Raw genomic sequence first — 15,165 nt, forward strand, 5'->3', positions numbered from 1 at the left:
GTCCTGATAAAGACATGTTAACCTGCCAAGACGAAAAAAACTTGTGAATACATAATGCTTAGTAAAAGCATGCAAAGTTTTCTAAATGAGGATACGAAAATGAAAACAAATATAAGAAACAACATGAGAACTACAATCTGATAGTATTTACGAGTTATGAGAAAGTAAAACATTGTTGACAGAGTTGTGTGATAATAACATTTAAATATGCATCGTAACTGAAATTATATGTATGCATTATAAAGTTTTTGTAACGTCTAAAAAATAACATGTATTGAGAGTGACACGTTAATTTGTTTTGAAAAATGATTATGGCCAAGACTGCTCTTGAATTGACTTCAGCAGCGTGTCAAGCTGCTCCGCCAGCCTGAGACAGCCCCCATCCGCTCTGCCGTCTCCAGGCTTCACCTTCCTCCCTGATGACGGGATGATAGCTTCCATGACAAGTGAAGGCTTCCTCATCCACTAATCTGACACACATTCCCACAAGAAAATCAAAAGAATATCATTATTGAATAACACAGACTGCAACGGCATTTCCTGGTGACTCTCACAGCAAACACAGCTCAGCACTGGCGTAGAGCCGCGAGGCGAAGCTCCGGACACAGGAAACGGCGGTTCCCCCAACGCTGAGCGGCAGTCAGGGGACATTCTGTGGAACTGGCCTTCCCCGTTAAACTTCGACAGTATATCAGCGCGAAATCACGCCTTGGTGACTTTAACTGCCTTGTGAGGATCGTGCCACTGGATTGTTGCTGCTGCCTTCCTGCCCCATTTCTCACCCACGGCTCGCCGGACCCGCTATGCGGGTCCCGCAGCGCACCTACCATCAGCGGGAACCGGAATACAGAGAGGGGCTGCGACCTGTTGGAGGACCTGGGGTGTGTCGTGTGGAAGCTGGGCTGCGAGCGTGGAAGCAGGGACTCCATCTCCCAGGAGCCCCTGTGAGCCCAATTTGTTCCACCCGGGCCGCTCTCCCTGCTTGCCCCGCCCACCCGCCCATTTTCCTTCCTACTTTAACAAGCCCTTACCATTAAATCACTGCATATCTCAATTGAAAGCAAAACCATTTAAAACCACATGTCTAAATTAAAAGTCACAACTACTAAAAAGCACATGTTGAAACAGCAACTCGTGTTGAAGTGGCTACACAAAAATACATAATTCAAAACAAATCATGACTAAAAAGCAACTATGATCGAAATGCTCCATTGCAAAACTGAAAAACTCATCAAAAGTATATGATAATCACTTTAGAGCAAATAAAGTCTGCATTCTCTAAATACATGTAAAAGCAATAACTCAGGTGCATCTAGAAATAGCTCATAGATATCTGGATACATGTTTAAATGAATACACAAAATAAATCAATCAAGCTTTTGAATGCTCCTAATGCCTCTAATGGTTAAACTGGAAACTCTACTGCCAAACTCATATATTGTAGCAACAGCTACAGGCTATTACTGTTCACTAACTCAGAAAATATCTACGCCGATCGCAGCAAAGCGTCTCTATAGGTCTTCATTCACAAAAACAAAAACAGTCCTTCTGTGTGAAAAAACACACAGCCGTCTCCCATCGCATCTGAACTTCACATTGATAAAACAGTTCTGGCAAAGCACATCCTGTAGTTCCTTCTTTTGTTTTGTCTTCACCGTCACACAAGCAGTCACCCTGTGTGAAAGACACACAGCCTTCATGCATATAAAGTTGGCCTCACGTGAAGGAAACAGTTCCACACTTTGCTGATCCCATTTTGCTTGGAAAGAAGCAGTCCATCATGCTCTCTGGTATATATCAGCAGCTGTATCTCCTTGACAAGGGAGGACCCCATCCAGTCTGGATAGCCACAGGCATCAGCCGCCACCGTCTGGTCTGGTGATCACTCCAGGCTTGGGGGGGGGGGGGGGGAAGGGGAGGGAAGAGAAGGGGGAAGGGAAGGGGAAGGGGGGGAGAGGGAGGGCCCCACTCACACGGGAAAAGGGAGTCCCACTCACACGCGGAGAACTGGGCGAATCTGAAAAAGAAACAAGCATCACTCTTCTTGCAAAAAACATTTTTCAAAAGTACACTTCTTCCGTCTTGCATTTCTAAAAATACAATATTTTAATTTCTGTCTACATAGGTCTCCTCCAGCTCTGGGGAATTGTCTAAGAATACTACCAACGCTTTAGCCTGTGAATTCTTGGTAAAATCCCTCTTTTTCTATATGCAGCAAGAAGGGCTGGGGCAGTCTCCTTCTCTCACTGCACCCCTCACAGGTGCTGCCCCCCTTCACAAATCTCTGCGGACACTAAATGGCCCCTTGCCAAACATAACAAGCAGAGACTTCTCCGGCTGTCTCTAGCTCGCACCTTATCTCCTTCAAGGTCGGAGTGATCTGCACTCCTGCCAACTTTCGTCGACTATCTGCGACTCTCCTCATTGAGGGAGGGGGGGGGGGAGGAGAACCTGCGCCTTTGCAAGCCTCCCAGACATCTATCTCCATGAAGCTGTCCCTGCCTACCGGGGAGAGGAGCTGGAATGACCCCTCCCGTAGGAATTCCTCCTCGGACTTCACAGAAAGCCTGAACTCTTCACATGGTTGCTGGATGATCTTATTGCAAGCCTCCCAAACATCAATCTGAAAGACGCTTTCAAATGACCCACTCCCAGAACAACTCTTTACATGTCTGAGAGGAAAAACGGCTTTAACCTCTCCTGACCTCCAGGAAGACTTCACATTCTTTAATCTGAAAATGCTCCCCCATTCTGTCTAACTAATTCAAGCAAATTCTTAACTGTCATTAGTCTATCACCTCATGAAAAAAAAACTAAACTGCTCTTGACATATCAAAAAGAAAAAAGCATTGGCAATATCAGAAGTCACATATCAAGTCCCATGCTACTTCTGTAACAATATCTGGGACAGCATCAGTCAAAGAAGGTATATATTTGTTCAGTTAATGATAATCAACGGTCATGCGGCAAGTATTGTCACCACCTCAACCTGTCAAGCCCTGAATGATCTCACTGATCCCTTCACGCCCATCTGGCATTCTGTACTGTTTCAAATTAATTTCCTTTGTAACATGGGGCACCTTCACTTGGAAATCTTGTGTCTCAAACTCCACCTCAGGACCTTCTATTCAAACTGTTTTTCTGTCTCTACATGCCACTTAATAACCATGGCAATCTCCCATAGGCAAACCACATTTTCTCTAACTCTGTTCTGTCCAGTATCTGTTGGTGCGCAAAAGCACAACATTTGTCCAGCATCTGAATTTAAAAGTAACCTTTCATTTCCCTGCACTTTCCTGTAACCATTGTACACAATCTGCTGTTCACATTCAAAATCATATTGTTGCATTTTTCTTTCGAAGCAAAATGTATCATTCACTGTCATGTCTAATTTATGTCCATAACCGGTGATCGTTAGGCCTAAAACGTTAGTCTGTTCACTTTCCTGCACATTCCTTCCTGGCACATCTGAATCATTCTGGCAGGTCAAAGTAAACAGCTTCACAGCCTGGTACACGTTTAATTCTGTCTTCAAAGATCTATTTTCAAACTGGGCATCAACTAGCTCTGTTTTCAACTCGCTACGATCTTTTAGCAAATGCTCACATGTTTGATGCACAAACACACCAATTCTAACTCAGCACAATTAGCTCACTTCACGAGCCAGCACATCATATGGGCTACCCCCATGCAAATAAATCAATTGATATCTAAGAGTCTGCTTTCAATTTCTAAAAAAAAACAAAAACAAAAAAAACGTATTTCTTCCCCTTTTAAATCAATGTTCAGATCCTGCCGACTACGCCAAAAATGTAATGACAAACCTTAGATCTCCCCTGGACCAAGGAATGTACCGTCACTTTCCCAGGGCGAGAGAGAGAATATCAGTTCCAAACTTATGGAATATAACATATACACAGCACTTCCTAAGGTGGGCAAACTTTCAACACTCCCCCAAAGGCAAGGCAAGAAAACAATATAACATACGAGTCTCCTCTAGACCAAGGTAACATACACACAACACTTCTCTAGAGCGAAATGCAATTTACACATCACTTGCTCAGGAGTAGAACAACTTCCTATAACACAATTACCTGCTAGAAGGGAATTCACCCATCCTTCTACAACATAATACTTGGCCAAGAAGAGTCCACACCTCCTGCTACAAGGAAAAGACGAATTGGTATATCTGGGATTTATTTATATGTAAGTAGCACCACACAGTAAGCCAAATGCACCTAACATAGCAGACTCTAACACATCAATAATATGATTGAACATACAATCAAGGCAAATATATATATGAGAAATATATATGTATGGATATAAGAATCAGAAAATAAGGAGGAAAGGAAAGAATTCTGAAAAGACTCAAGAGACAGTAGCAGAGACACCGCACCTAATGCTCCATTTCACCCCACTTTGCTCAAGGGGAGTCCATTGCTTGAACCGGGCGAAAGCTCAGAGGTGACCCCACTTTCCGTGACAACACGTCTGCTCCACGGATGAACTTACACCGAGCCAGTGTAGACTCCCCTTTTTAATACACATTCAAAACACACCGAAGCTTCTAGCAAGCCACGCCCCCTAGTTCTCATGAGAGCCAGTACCAGCCTGCTTCAAGGTCAGACCAAGGGTTGATCAGGCCCCTGTTATGACAAAGTCAAACCATGTACATTCCTCTGATAAGAACCAGTTCTCTCTAGTCAGTAAAATGCGAAAAACCGCAGGAAAGAGCAGACCATGCCCTACCCACTTTGCAGCTTCGTGCAGGCACAGAAAATGGCTTCAGAGTTAGTTAAGCCATTAACACAAAGGCCCAAAGCAAGATGGAATTGAAAAGCAAGATGACATGAGACCATGTCAAAGGAATTCTCATCCACCCAACTTACAAGCACCACTGTGCACACAGAAAAGTTTGAAGCAAGGTAAAGTCAGAAGGCAGAATGACATTAGACCACGCCAAAGCCAATAGGTCAAAGTCATAATTCACCTAACCCAAATAACATTTTACACTTAATCCCTCAGTATACCACATTGAGCACATGTGTGCACCACCACCCACAAGACTGCACCTCAACATCCCATACCTTCTATTCTTGGAAAGACTATTCCACTAAAAGACAGAAGAAAATCAGGCATATGCAAACCCATCCTGCATTAAGGCATAACACACTTAAGTCAGTACAGAATGGTGGTGGTTGAGGGTCATCATAGGGTGTCAGACCACAAAAGTGGCTGATTCACTACAGCTAGTAAACCCCAAACCCCGGACCTTCCCCCTGAAGCTAACCGCTTTATGGTGGTCTTGGCGGGTGTCCCAGCCCTAGAAGAAGGGGAAGATGAATCATTTACCTCACTTAAAAGCAAGGTTGTCAAATGGCTTAATTGGAACAGACCCCTGCCAACCCAGCTGTCTAGTGAGATTGTAATGCTAAGAAGGGTACCTTGGGTGGGAAAGCTGGCAAAAACAATAAATGGGGACTGTATAACAATTAATTTTAGGGACCCCAGAACAGTCCACCATATTTGTGCCGGTTTTAATAGGTCTTTTGACTCCACTATCCAGACCCTGCCGCTTTCTTTCTTTTACCCCCCCATCCCAGACGACCTATGGGAGTGGCAGTAACGAGTGGACCAGGGTCAACTATAGGGGCAGAAATAGGAGATATCATGGCGTTCCAGGCCCTATGCCATCTAGAGCCATGTTTTGCGATTACAACCGTTTTAGCTGCCTTGATGCAGTCGACTGACTACCCCAGGAAACACAGCCATCTCTTGGGGAGGGGAGCACACCCCTGAGTGTAGAAGCTTTAATAGGAAGTACCGATCAGTTAGAATTGGCCCGTGCGGAGTATCTGCCAACGGCTGGTGCTCGGCTAGGGCCAAACACCCAGTCCCAATTTCCCTCCGTGTGTGCCAGTCAACTTAGTAGCTTGGCGGCCACTAAGGATTTGACATCCCTCAGTAGTCCCGTGGGGGATATCCCTGGATCTGATGCTGTGGATTATGGTGCAGGGTTTAAAATCTTGAGTTGGAATATCGCAGGCTGGCGTAAAAAGGAGGAGGCCCTAGGGTGGAGGGAGACTGTTAACGGCCAGGACATACTCTGCCTCCAAGAGACCTGGTCCACAGAAGAGATTCTCTTTGATGGCTTTGTTTCTTTTAACTGCCCGGCGCAGGCATCTACCATGGGTAGGGCCAAAGGCGGTCTTGTGATCCTTTGGTCCGTAAGCTTCCTGGTGCAAGTTAAATCTCATACCATTGTAAGATCCCATTCACAGGTCCTCTGGCTGCAGCAAAGTGGGGGCCGTGATGTCCTGCTGATTAACCACTATAACAACATGTTTGATTCCTCGAGCTCATTTGTAGTCAATGAACTTGCAACTGTAATTGATAAACTATGTAGGGCTAACCCGGTTCCATTTGTTATTATCTGGGGGGGTGATTTTAATATTCCCACATGTACTTCCTCTTTTTCTAATGCCTGCGGATTTGATGGGGACCGAGGGGCCGACCGGGCTCATTTTGTACATACACCTTACGGAGAGTCATTAAATGCCTTATTGTTAAAATTGGATCTACTTGTTCATGTGCCCGCTAATGATAGGGAGGGCAACCCGGTCCCAACTTTCGTAGGGAGGAACTCAACCTCTGTTATTGACCACCTGTTGGTTTCGGAGAACATCAGCTCTCTCTGTTCTGTCCCGCAAATTGTAGACCGGTCCCTTAGTGATCATAACGGAATTACTTTTACCACCTTGATTTGGGGGAGGAAGGTGCAAGTTGCCCGTAGGACAGTTGCTGAATTAATCCCTAATAGGCCTAATGGATGTAGAATAAAATGGTGCAGTGACAATTCTGAGAAGCTAATGTCAAAAATTGTGGCTGTAAGTCTCCCTGAGCTGCAGCGCTGTTTAGATGATAATACAAGTGCGGCAAGCATTATCGTGGACTTCGAGGAAATTAATGCCATAACTAAAAAAATACTTACTGCCCCCAATAGGCCCAGGGCTAACGTGGGACGTTTGATAGGGCTTGTACGAAGCCCTTGCAGGAAATAAAGAAAGCCCTATGCAATCACCCCAGGGACAAGTGTGTTGTTAAATCCCTCAGAGCAAACTATAAGGACCAGTTGTCCCGTAGGAAGCATGAATTACGGGAGGAAGCCTGGGATAATTTCTCCAAAGCAGCCGAATTGCGGGACAGCAAACTCTTCTGGAGCACTGTGAATAGTCCTTTTCTGCATCAGAAGGAGGCTTATCCAGTATTGTCAGCCCAGGTTAGTGAAGAAAACTGGGTTGTGTTTTATAATAGCATTTTTAATCCAGGGGGGGAAACTAGTACGTGCCCTAGAGCAGCAGCCCTTGGTCCAAACCCTCCCCTAAATATTACAACTGACGAGGTAGTTACTGCCATCCAAAACAGCAAGGGAGGAAAGGCCCCAGGGCCTGATGGGGTGCCGATAGACCTTTACAAAGCTGACACTCTTTTGTGGGGCCCCCTTCTGACCAAAGTCTTCAACGCGGCAGTTATGGTAAGCACCCCTCTTACATGGGGTGAATCAATCATTATACCAATCTACAAGAAGGGCGATCGGAGCGAGGCAAAGAACTACCGCCCTATCTCCCTTCTGGACTCCTCCCTAAAAATTATGAGTAGGGTGCTCCTACAGCGTCTGGAGGAATGGGCAGAGGTCAATGGTATCTTGGCTGACTCCCAATTTGGGTTCCGTAGGGGCCTTGGTACCGTTGAGCAGTGTGTTAATTTAGATCTTATCATAGGTAAATACACCCGAGCCAAACAGGGCTCCTTATTCCTCTGCTTTGCTGATTTGTCCAGCGCTTTCGATTTGGTGAACCATGCCCTTCTGTGGACCACGTTATTAAATATGGGCGCCCCACCCGCAATTATTTATTTTCTGGCCAGACTATACAGTAAACTATCGGCCAGGATTCGTTATGGCCAAGCGGGTGAATGCACTGATGATATTGAGGTCAAATCAGGTATCAGACAAGGCTGCGTCCTTGCCCCACTGCTCTTCTCTCTTTTTATTAATGACATGGACTCTGAATTCAGATTGGTCTCCGCTGATGCACCACAAGCCGAGGGCCAAGCCATTCCTGTACTGCTCTACGCAGACGATACGGTTTTGTCTAGAACTCCAGTGGGTCTGCAGAGATTAATGGATAGTTTTTTTAGTTTTATCCAGGGGAGGAAATTAAAAATTAATAACTCCAAGACGTTTATTATGGCCTATGGCAAGAAAATAAAAAACCTGAGATCTTTCCAGTTTGTGGACCAAAAGATACAAGTGGTGGATACATTTTGCTATTTAGGCATCACTCTCTGTAGTAATGGCATGTGGGCACAGGAGATTTGTAACGTTAAGGCCAAGATGGGCAAAGCCATTTCTGGTGTTTTTAAATTCGCCTCAAAATTAGGAAGCCGGCGTCTTTGTGATATGTTGCACATTTACCGCCTTAGATGTGTTTCTGTGGCCCTCTATGGATCAGGGGTTTGGGGTCATTGTCGCCATGGAGACCTCCAGGTGGAGGAAAATAGCTTTTTAAAGAGGCTTCTCTGTCTTCCAACTTCAGCCTCCACTGGACTGTCCCACCTTGAGGTTGGGCTGGAATACCTGACTGACCTTACGGGGCTAGGCCCACTAATGACCTGGAGATCGATTTGGGCAAAGGAGGAAACTGGCTTCACTAGGAAAATTATCCAAGACTGCCTCCGTTTGGATAAACATAACCAGATCCCATGGCTTAATTACGTGATCTTATCCTATAGAGAGATATTCGATATGAATGTTTTGGTGGACCCTGCCAGGGTTGTAGATTCCTCAAAAAAGGAGTTAAAACTTCTTTACTTGGGGATTAAATCCAAAGTGCGTAGAGACATAACCCGCCCGATGGCTACTCACCAATTTCACTACTCCCTTAACCAGGCAAGTTTAGGTTTCGCCAAGTACCTAAAAGTGGTCACCAAACAATCTCATCAGTTTGTCCTCACCAGACTAAGTCTTGGTATTGCCCACATTTTAGTGGCCTTTCCGTTGATTAATAATTACACGGCAATGCCCTGTCCCTGTGATGGGACTTCGAAGCAGAGTACCGAGCACTTTTTGCTTCTTTGCCCTCTGTATTTATATCTCCGAATTGCCTACCTCAAACCACTTTTTAAAAAATATTCAGTGTCTAATGTCAGATCTGCGATGAGCCTTCTTTTTGCACTTGACGAACCGGATGTATGCTTTTTTACAGCGACCTTTATTTTGCAATCTGTGTCCGTCAGAAAAAGTATGATCTACTGAATTTACATGTGAAATGATACTCGTAGAAGTTGTCCATCTGGCTCACCCCCCCTTCCTGCCCCATTTTTCTTATTGTTAACCGAATGTATTGTTATTTTATCATTTTATGTATTGTATTATATTACTGATACCATGTGCTTTTATGACTGTTTTTAAACAATCGAATAAAGTTTCGAAATGAATGAATGGATTATGTGCAATGTTTGTGAATTTTTTCTTTAGTAGTACCTAATATTAAGATGTAGAACCTAATAGAAGCTATAGCGGTTATAATGGAGAAAATCGAAATGCATACATGTTAATGTGTGAATTATAATGGAAATAACCGGTAGTGATTCAGCTAAAATTTCATGTAGGTTTAAATTGCTTCTCATATTTTACGTTAATGTAAAATCATGTGAGACAGTTACCTAAGCCCTATGAGAACTTTGTGGAGTTTCATTTCTGTAGCTGTTAACAAAGGACTCACTTCTCACTAAGAAGCATATTCGATAGAAATCTAACAATACTGTTGCAAACCCAGGGAAAGGCGCCTGGGAATGGGAGAACTGTAAGCTAATTAAAACTCCACCTACTTCCGTGGAAATGACGAAATGGGAACACAAATGAACTTAATGAAATTTGCAAAAATGATTACTTAATGCACTCAGATTTGCGTGTTTTGAAGATCACCCCACAACAGCCCACCTTGAGTGACCAATGAGAACCCCACGGACTGATGGAATGGATACGTTAAGGGGTGTAAACCTGGAACATTTGAGGTATAATTGCCTCATCGGAGGAGGAGTGGGGGCTGCTGTCTACCATTTTCCTTTACTGCCTGGCATGCTGTCGGACAGACGTTTGATTCCCATTATCTTTCCTATGCCACTTTCCATCCACACTAGTTGAATAAACTTTTGTGATCTGAACTATATCTAACGGCGACCTCGAATCCTGTACTTTGCTGGCTGGTAAAGTGTGCAGAGAAATAACCTCTCGGCTGAAAGGTTATCTGACTCCGACTGTGGCATTGGTGCTGCAGATCAGACTTCCTGTCATACTCTGCCAAGTCACTGTCCCATTAAACTCGACATCCAGGCTTCAAAGTCGCTAACCCGCCAAGCATCATATCCCATGTTTGATTAGCTCCTTGATCTCCCAACAGACTTAGCTCACCCTCAAGATCAACAGAAAGGGCTATTCTTGGTTATTTTCTACATGTAAGGCACACACAGTCATGATTTTCTCTTTACATCAGTATAATATTTCAGCTCAGTCTTTTTATGATCTCATTTCAACTGTCATAGGATCAAAAACTACAAGAATCAAATATTTTGGATTTGGCAATGCTTGTTCATCATGAATCCTCCACACATTAAAGGCATCTCTTGCTACAAGCAATGTACTAAGCAAACACATATACATTTAGCAGCTGTCTTTTTTTAAAACAAAACCAGCTTTATTTCAATATCAAAATAAAACCTACACAAAACATTGTGAAATTGTGTCCTTAGGGCAGGAGAGGTTAGCGGTTAGTTTTTTCTCCTCAACATGGAGGTCACCACTCCTTCAAATCCAACTGGTCAATAAGGAATATTAGGGGAGTTCTCTACCAAACATCCAACATTGTATCTTGCCAAAAGAATCAACTTCTAGAGATTTTTAGGGCCAACTGTTTCTCAACCACTGCTGTTTGTTGGTGTACACCCTCTTTCTCAGTGCTGAAGAGTACCAGGCCTGATAATCCTTTGCACTCTTCCACAGTGCACCCTAGCCCTAGGGCTCATATATTTATCCGAATGTTCTTTAGCGCCTGATGATACCCATATCATAGCGCTCAATAAAGTTCTGGAGATCCTGCACGCACTGCTTGCTTAGCTCACGCAGGGTCTTTCTCAAAGCAGATACCACCGTCTGCTCAATTGAAGGCTCTTGCTCCAATAACATCGCTGCCACCAAGAAAAAAGTCTGGCAGTTCTGCTCGTATTCCTGAGAAAAAAAAGATAATTATAGGTTTAGATAATTAATGAGCAACCAATTACACATATATTGCAGATCTACCTACATTATCACTATGAAACTTATAATAATGCTACAATATTACCAGGTAGTCAGTGCAATATTACCAGGTTGTCAGTCACCGAGCTACAAAATATATCAACAGTCAATTGCAAATCTTAGTAGTTGTTACAGTCTACATAATCACCGTGCAGCAAATCAAACCATCTAATAATCACAAGCCAGCTAATTACACATCTAAATTATTACCACACAGTCAATTACAAAACTTGTCAGAAAACCAATTGCATAGCTAAATAGCAATGGCAGTGAGTCACAGAGATACTCGAGCTTTAGGGAGCCGATCACATGATCTGAAAGCTGTCACCCAGATCTCGTAAATCATACCCAACAATAACTCAGCTGCTGATCATGCATTCACAAAATCAAATCACAATATAGTCAATTACACATTTCTACAATTCGGTGTCAGGATACGGAAGCGAGATTTATGTAATTCACTGCCTTCATTTATTGCTAATCACTACCGTACAAAAGAACAGACAGACTACATATCCAATGAGTCTTTAAAACAACAGTATTTCCGTAATCAACATATTTCCTATTGTAAGACAGTCTTCAAGAAAAGCATTTCCTCCTTCTGACCTGCTCAGTAGCCCGATAAGTACTTTCATGAGAACTGCTTTATATGGGTAGTTGTTAGCGAGGATTGTAATGGTAATTGTATGTTATTGTGAGTAATTGTAAAGAGGAACTGATGTGTGCCCTCAACCAGTTATTAGCCGGTAGATCAGGTTGAATAACTAACCTTCCTATAAGGACCCAGAGAGGGAATAACAACCAATTGCATCCTCTGGGCATCATGAGTAGCACCTTTAGGACTGACAGTGGCAAGCAGGAACGTGATTTAACTTGACCAACAGCTTCATAGCCGCAGGATCAGCTTTAAATAAGGAAGATGGCTCTGCTGTTTTGTGCGCATGGCACAACCACTTGGCCACTATTGGGCACGGCACAACGAAATGTCAGCTTCGGTATGACTCAATGGTTTCGGTTTCCACTGAGTAGAGCGACAGACTAAAGCATTACAAAACAGTGATGGACGGAATGCTTAAATTCATCTCAGCACTGGTAATTACTAGGGCCTTATTCCAATCCATCCTTATTATGCACACCATGTCACCACACAGTGGACCCAGCTAAATGCAAATCAGTTTTGACCCTGCTCCAGTCGGAACAGTTCAGCCCAAACTGCCAAGCAAAGTCTTCCCTGAACCAAAACACAAGCCCTAGTAATGGGCTCATCACCAAGTACAGTTTAGTACCAGTGATACAGTGTGCAGGGGACCCACATATGGACATAACCGCCCCATTTAGGGTCACACACTAAAGTATACAAAAAAGTGATGGACAGGATGCTTTAATCAATCTCAGCCCCTGGTAATTACTCAGGCCACACCCCAATCCATTGTTATTTTGCACACCATGTCACCTCAGTTTGGACCCATCTATATGTAAATCAATTCTGACCAAACTTCAGTAGGAATAGTCCTGCAGAGTAGTTGGGTCTTGTTGATACATCTCACCTGGCTGGTGAGATAGTCGTCACAAATACAAACCCTATTTCTGGGGGGCCTTAATTATCGGGATTACAGTGGCATAAAACATGACCCCTCAGGAAGGGACTGATGTATCCAGAAGAAATCAATCTGACAATGGAAGCCAGAATGGAAATAACATGAAGGCCTAGAATGGCAAGGCCATTTTTGGATCTGCATTGTATCTCATCGTAGAGTCCGATACAAGCTGTTTGGGATGGAGAGCTGGCTGTGAAAATATTTCCCCAGGAGAACTGTGGTCAGAGCAGAAACAAGACATTCACATTAACTGCCTGGAACGGCTAGCGTGTTTCTTTTGTGGTTAAGGGCCTCACAAATACAAGGCTTCTTCCTTCATTCTTTTAGAGCTGAATAACGTATGGGCTGTCTGATATATCAACAGGTTAGGAGGAGCAAGGTCGAGGGCCTTGACAGAACTACCCAAAAAATGTTTGCTTTTGGCACTTCTTCCTGAACAATAAAATATTACTCACTTGGAGGCCAGAGTGCTAGACGGGCACATCCCAGAGAAGACCAGTTCCCTTATTTATAGGAAGTTAATTAACAATATAGACGATCCACTGCAGATTCTTAAGGGAAAGTGGAACAGTGAAGGCCTAGAATTGGATGACGAAGACTGGCAGGAGGCAGTCTCCTCCCTGAGGGTAGTGGCAACCCAGGCCAGGCTTAGACTAGTGCAGCTTAAAATACTGCATAGGACATATGTAACGGGACCCGGACTGGTTCGCATGGGACGGGCAGAAAGCGGAGAGTGTAGACCGGGGTGTGGAGAATTAGGGACCTTTATCCACATACTGTGGAGCTGCATACTAAATGTCTGGGAGCCTACAGACCTCAACACATACACTAAGCAGTGGGCTACACTGGCGTTCATGATTGCAAAAAGGAACATTGCACAGTTGTGGGGCGCTGTTCGGCCACCCCTATTGGGGAGGTGGAAGGAAGATTTAGATTGGTGCATGTTTAGGGAAAAATCGGTGTTTGCAGCTAGGGGATGCCCTGGGAAGTGGAGTAAGGTATGGGGAGCCTGGAACCAGTATAGAGGCGATATCTGTCCCCCACCTTGTCAGCGAACCAATGACGAGGCTCTTGAAACCCCCTAACCGTAATGAGATGATACTTGTAACATATTTTGAAATGTGTTAATTGATACTGAAAGAAACTGAAGTCGCCTGCTACTATGTAATCGATGTGTTTCAGTTGAAATAGTTTAATAAAAAGAATGTATTAAAAAAAAAATTATTACTCACAGCAGAATATCTTTCAGGAAGACAAAATGTTGCAGAAGACTGGAACTCCAGATACTGGAAGGATTTCAGTGCTTGACAGCTGGATCCAGGAGTGTTCCAGAGGATGATAGACAGGTTGGAATCGTGTCATGTAGACCTTTTAACCTTTTGTCTAGACCATCAGCTTCACTATTCTTCAGCTGGAGGCTGGGTTCTATGGCAAGCGACTGATTGCTATCTTCATGGCAAGAGTAAAATCTATGGGTAAGCTTTCCCACCTTTCACAATGATCACAAGACCTTCAGCACAACTCAGGAGACCGAAAGCAAACTTGATCCTTGTGACACCAGGAACGCAACTGTGGTTTCCAGTTCTGAAACTTTAATCCTTCTTTCTTCCCAGATTCAGAATAATCTGAGGGATACTCACAGCAGGTCACATTCTTTGATTATGTAAGGAACACTCTGGGTATGGCATGGGGGATTACAGTAGACAATGGGCGTTCCTGTGACTATCGAAGTAGGTTTCAATCTACATCAAAAGGATTTTGAGTCCACAGTCATGCAGTTCAGCATGGCAAAGATTATCGATCACACTGATGTTTTGGAAGGAGTCTGAATCGCAAGGAGACAAAAGTAAAATATATCTTGAATTTCCTGTCGTAAGTGGCCGGTTATGGTCTGCCACACTGAATCATCAATGCCTGCAGGTTGCCAATTCAGCAGGTCCCTTGTCAGAAGGTAATTTGCCTTGTGGAAACAGCAGACATCCCACCCTCCGAAGATCTCTGCAACAAACTCAACACCTTCTTCCACCGCAAGATTAAGGAGATCTATGACAGCTTCCACAGCCTCGATATACCTAAGACCCTCTCTTCCCATTAGCAACCAGCGCACCCAATGACACCGCAGCCCAGCAAACCCGGTTCAGCTGTACTCCCCTCACCACTGACGACACACTCAAGTTAATGAAGAACATCCACTCCACAGCACCCTCG

General features: G+C 44.0%; 1 protein-coding gene across 3 annotated transcripts in view; it reads right to left on the reverse strand.

Annotated features, from left to right (window-relative positions):
* Nucleotides 1-1,054: 1,054 nt before the first annotated feature.
* LOC146871975 (uncharacterized) overlaps nt 1,055-15,165 on the reverse strand; it is a 326,120-nt gene continuing 312,009 nt past the window's right edge. For 2 of the 3 annotated variants that reach the window (XM_085652793.1, XM_085652781.1), the window contains exon 8: nt 10,735-11,290. In XM_085652793.1, the coding sequence (XP_085508919.1) occupies nt 11,108-11,290 (183 nt within the window). In that variant the 3' untranslated portion in view covers nt 10,735-11,107. Of the gene's footprint in view, nt 2,018-10,734; nt 11,291-15,165 lie in introns of those variants that run through there. The other variant, XR_014981284.1, reaches the window with a different exon arrangement.

This window comes from Triturus cristatus, chromosome 1_1, assembly GCF_964204655.1.
Source record: "Triturus cristatus chromosome 1_1, aTriCri1.1, whole genome shotgun sequence".
Classification (NCBI taxonomy): Eukaryota; Metazoa; Chordata; class Amphibia; order Caudata; family Salamandridae; genus Triturus; species Triturus cristatus.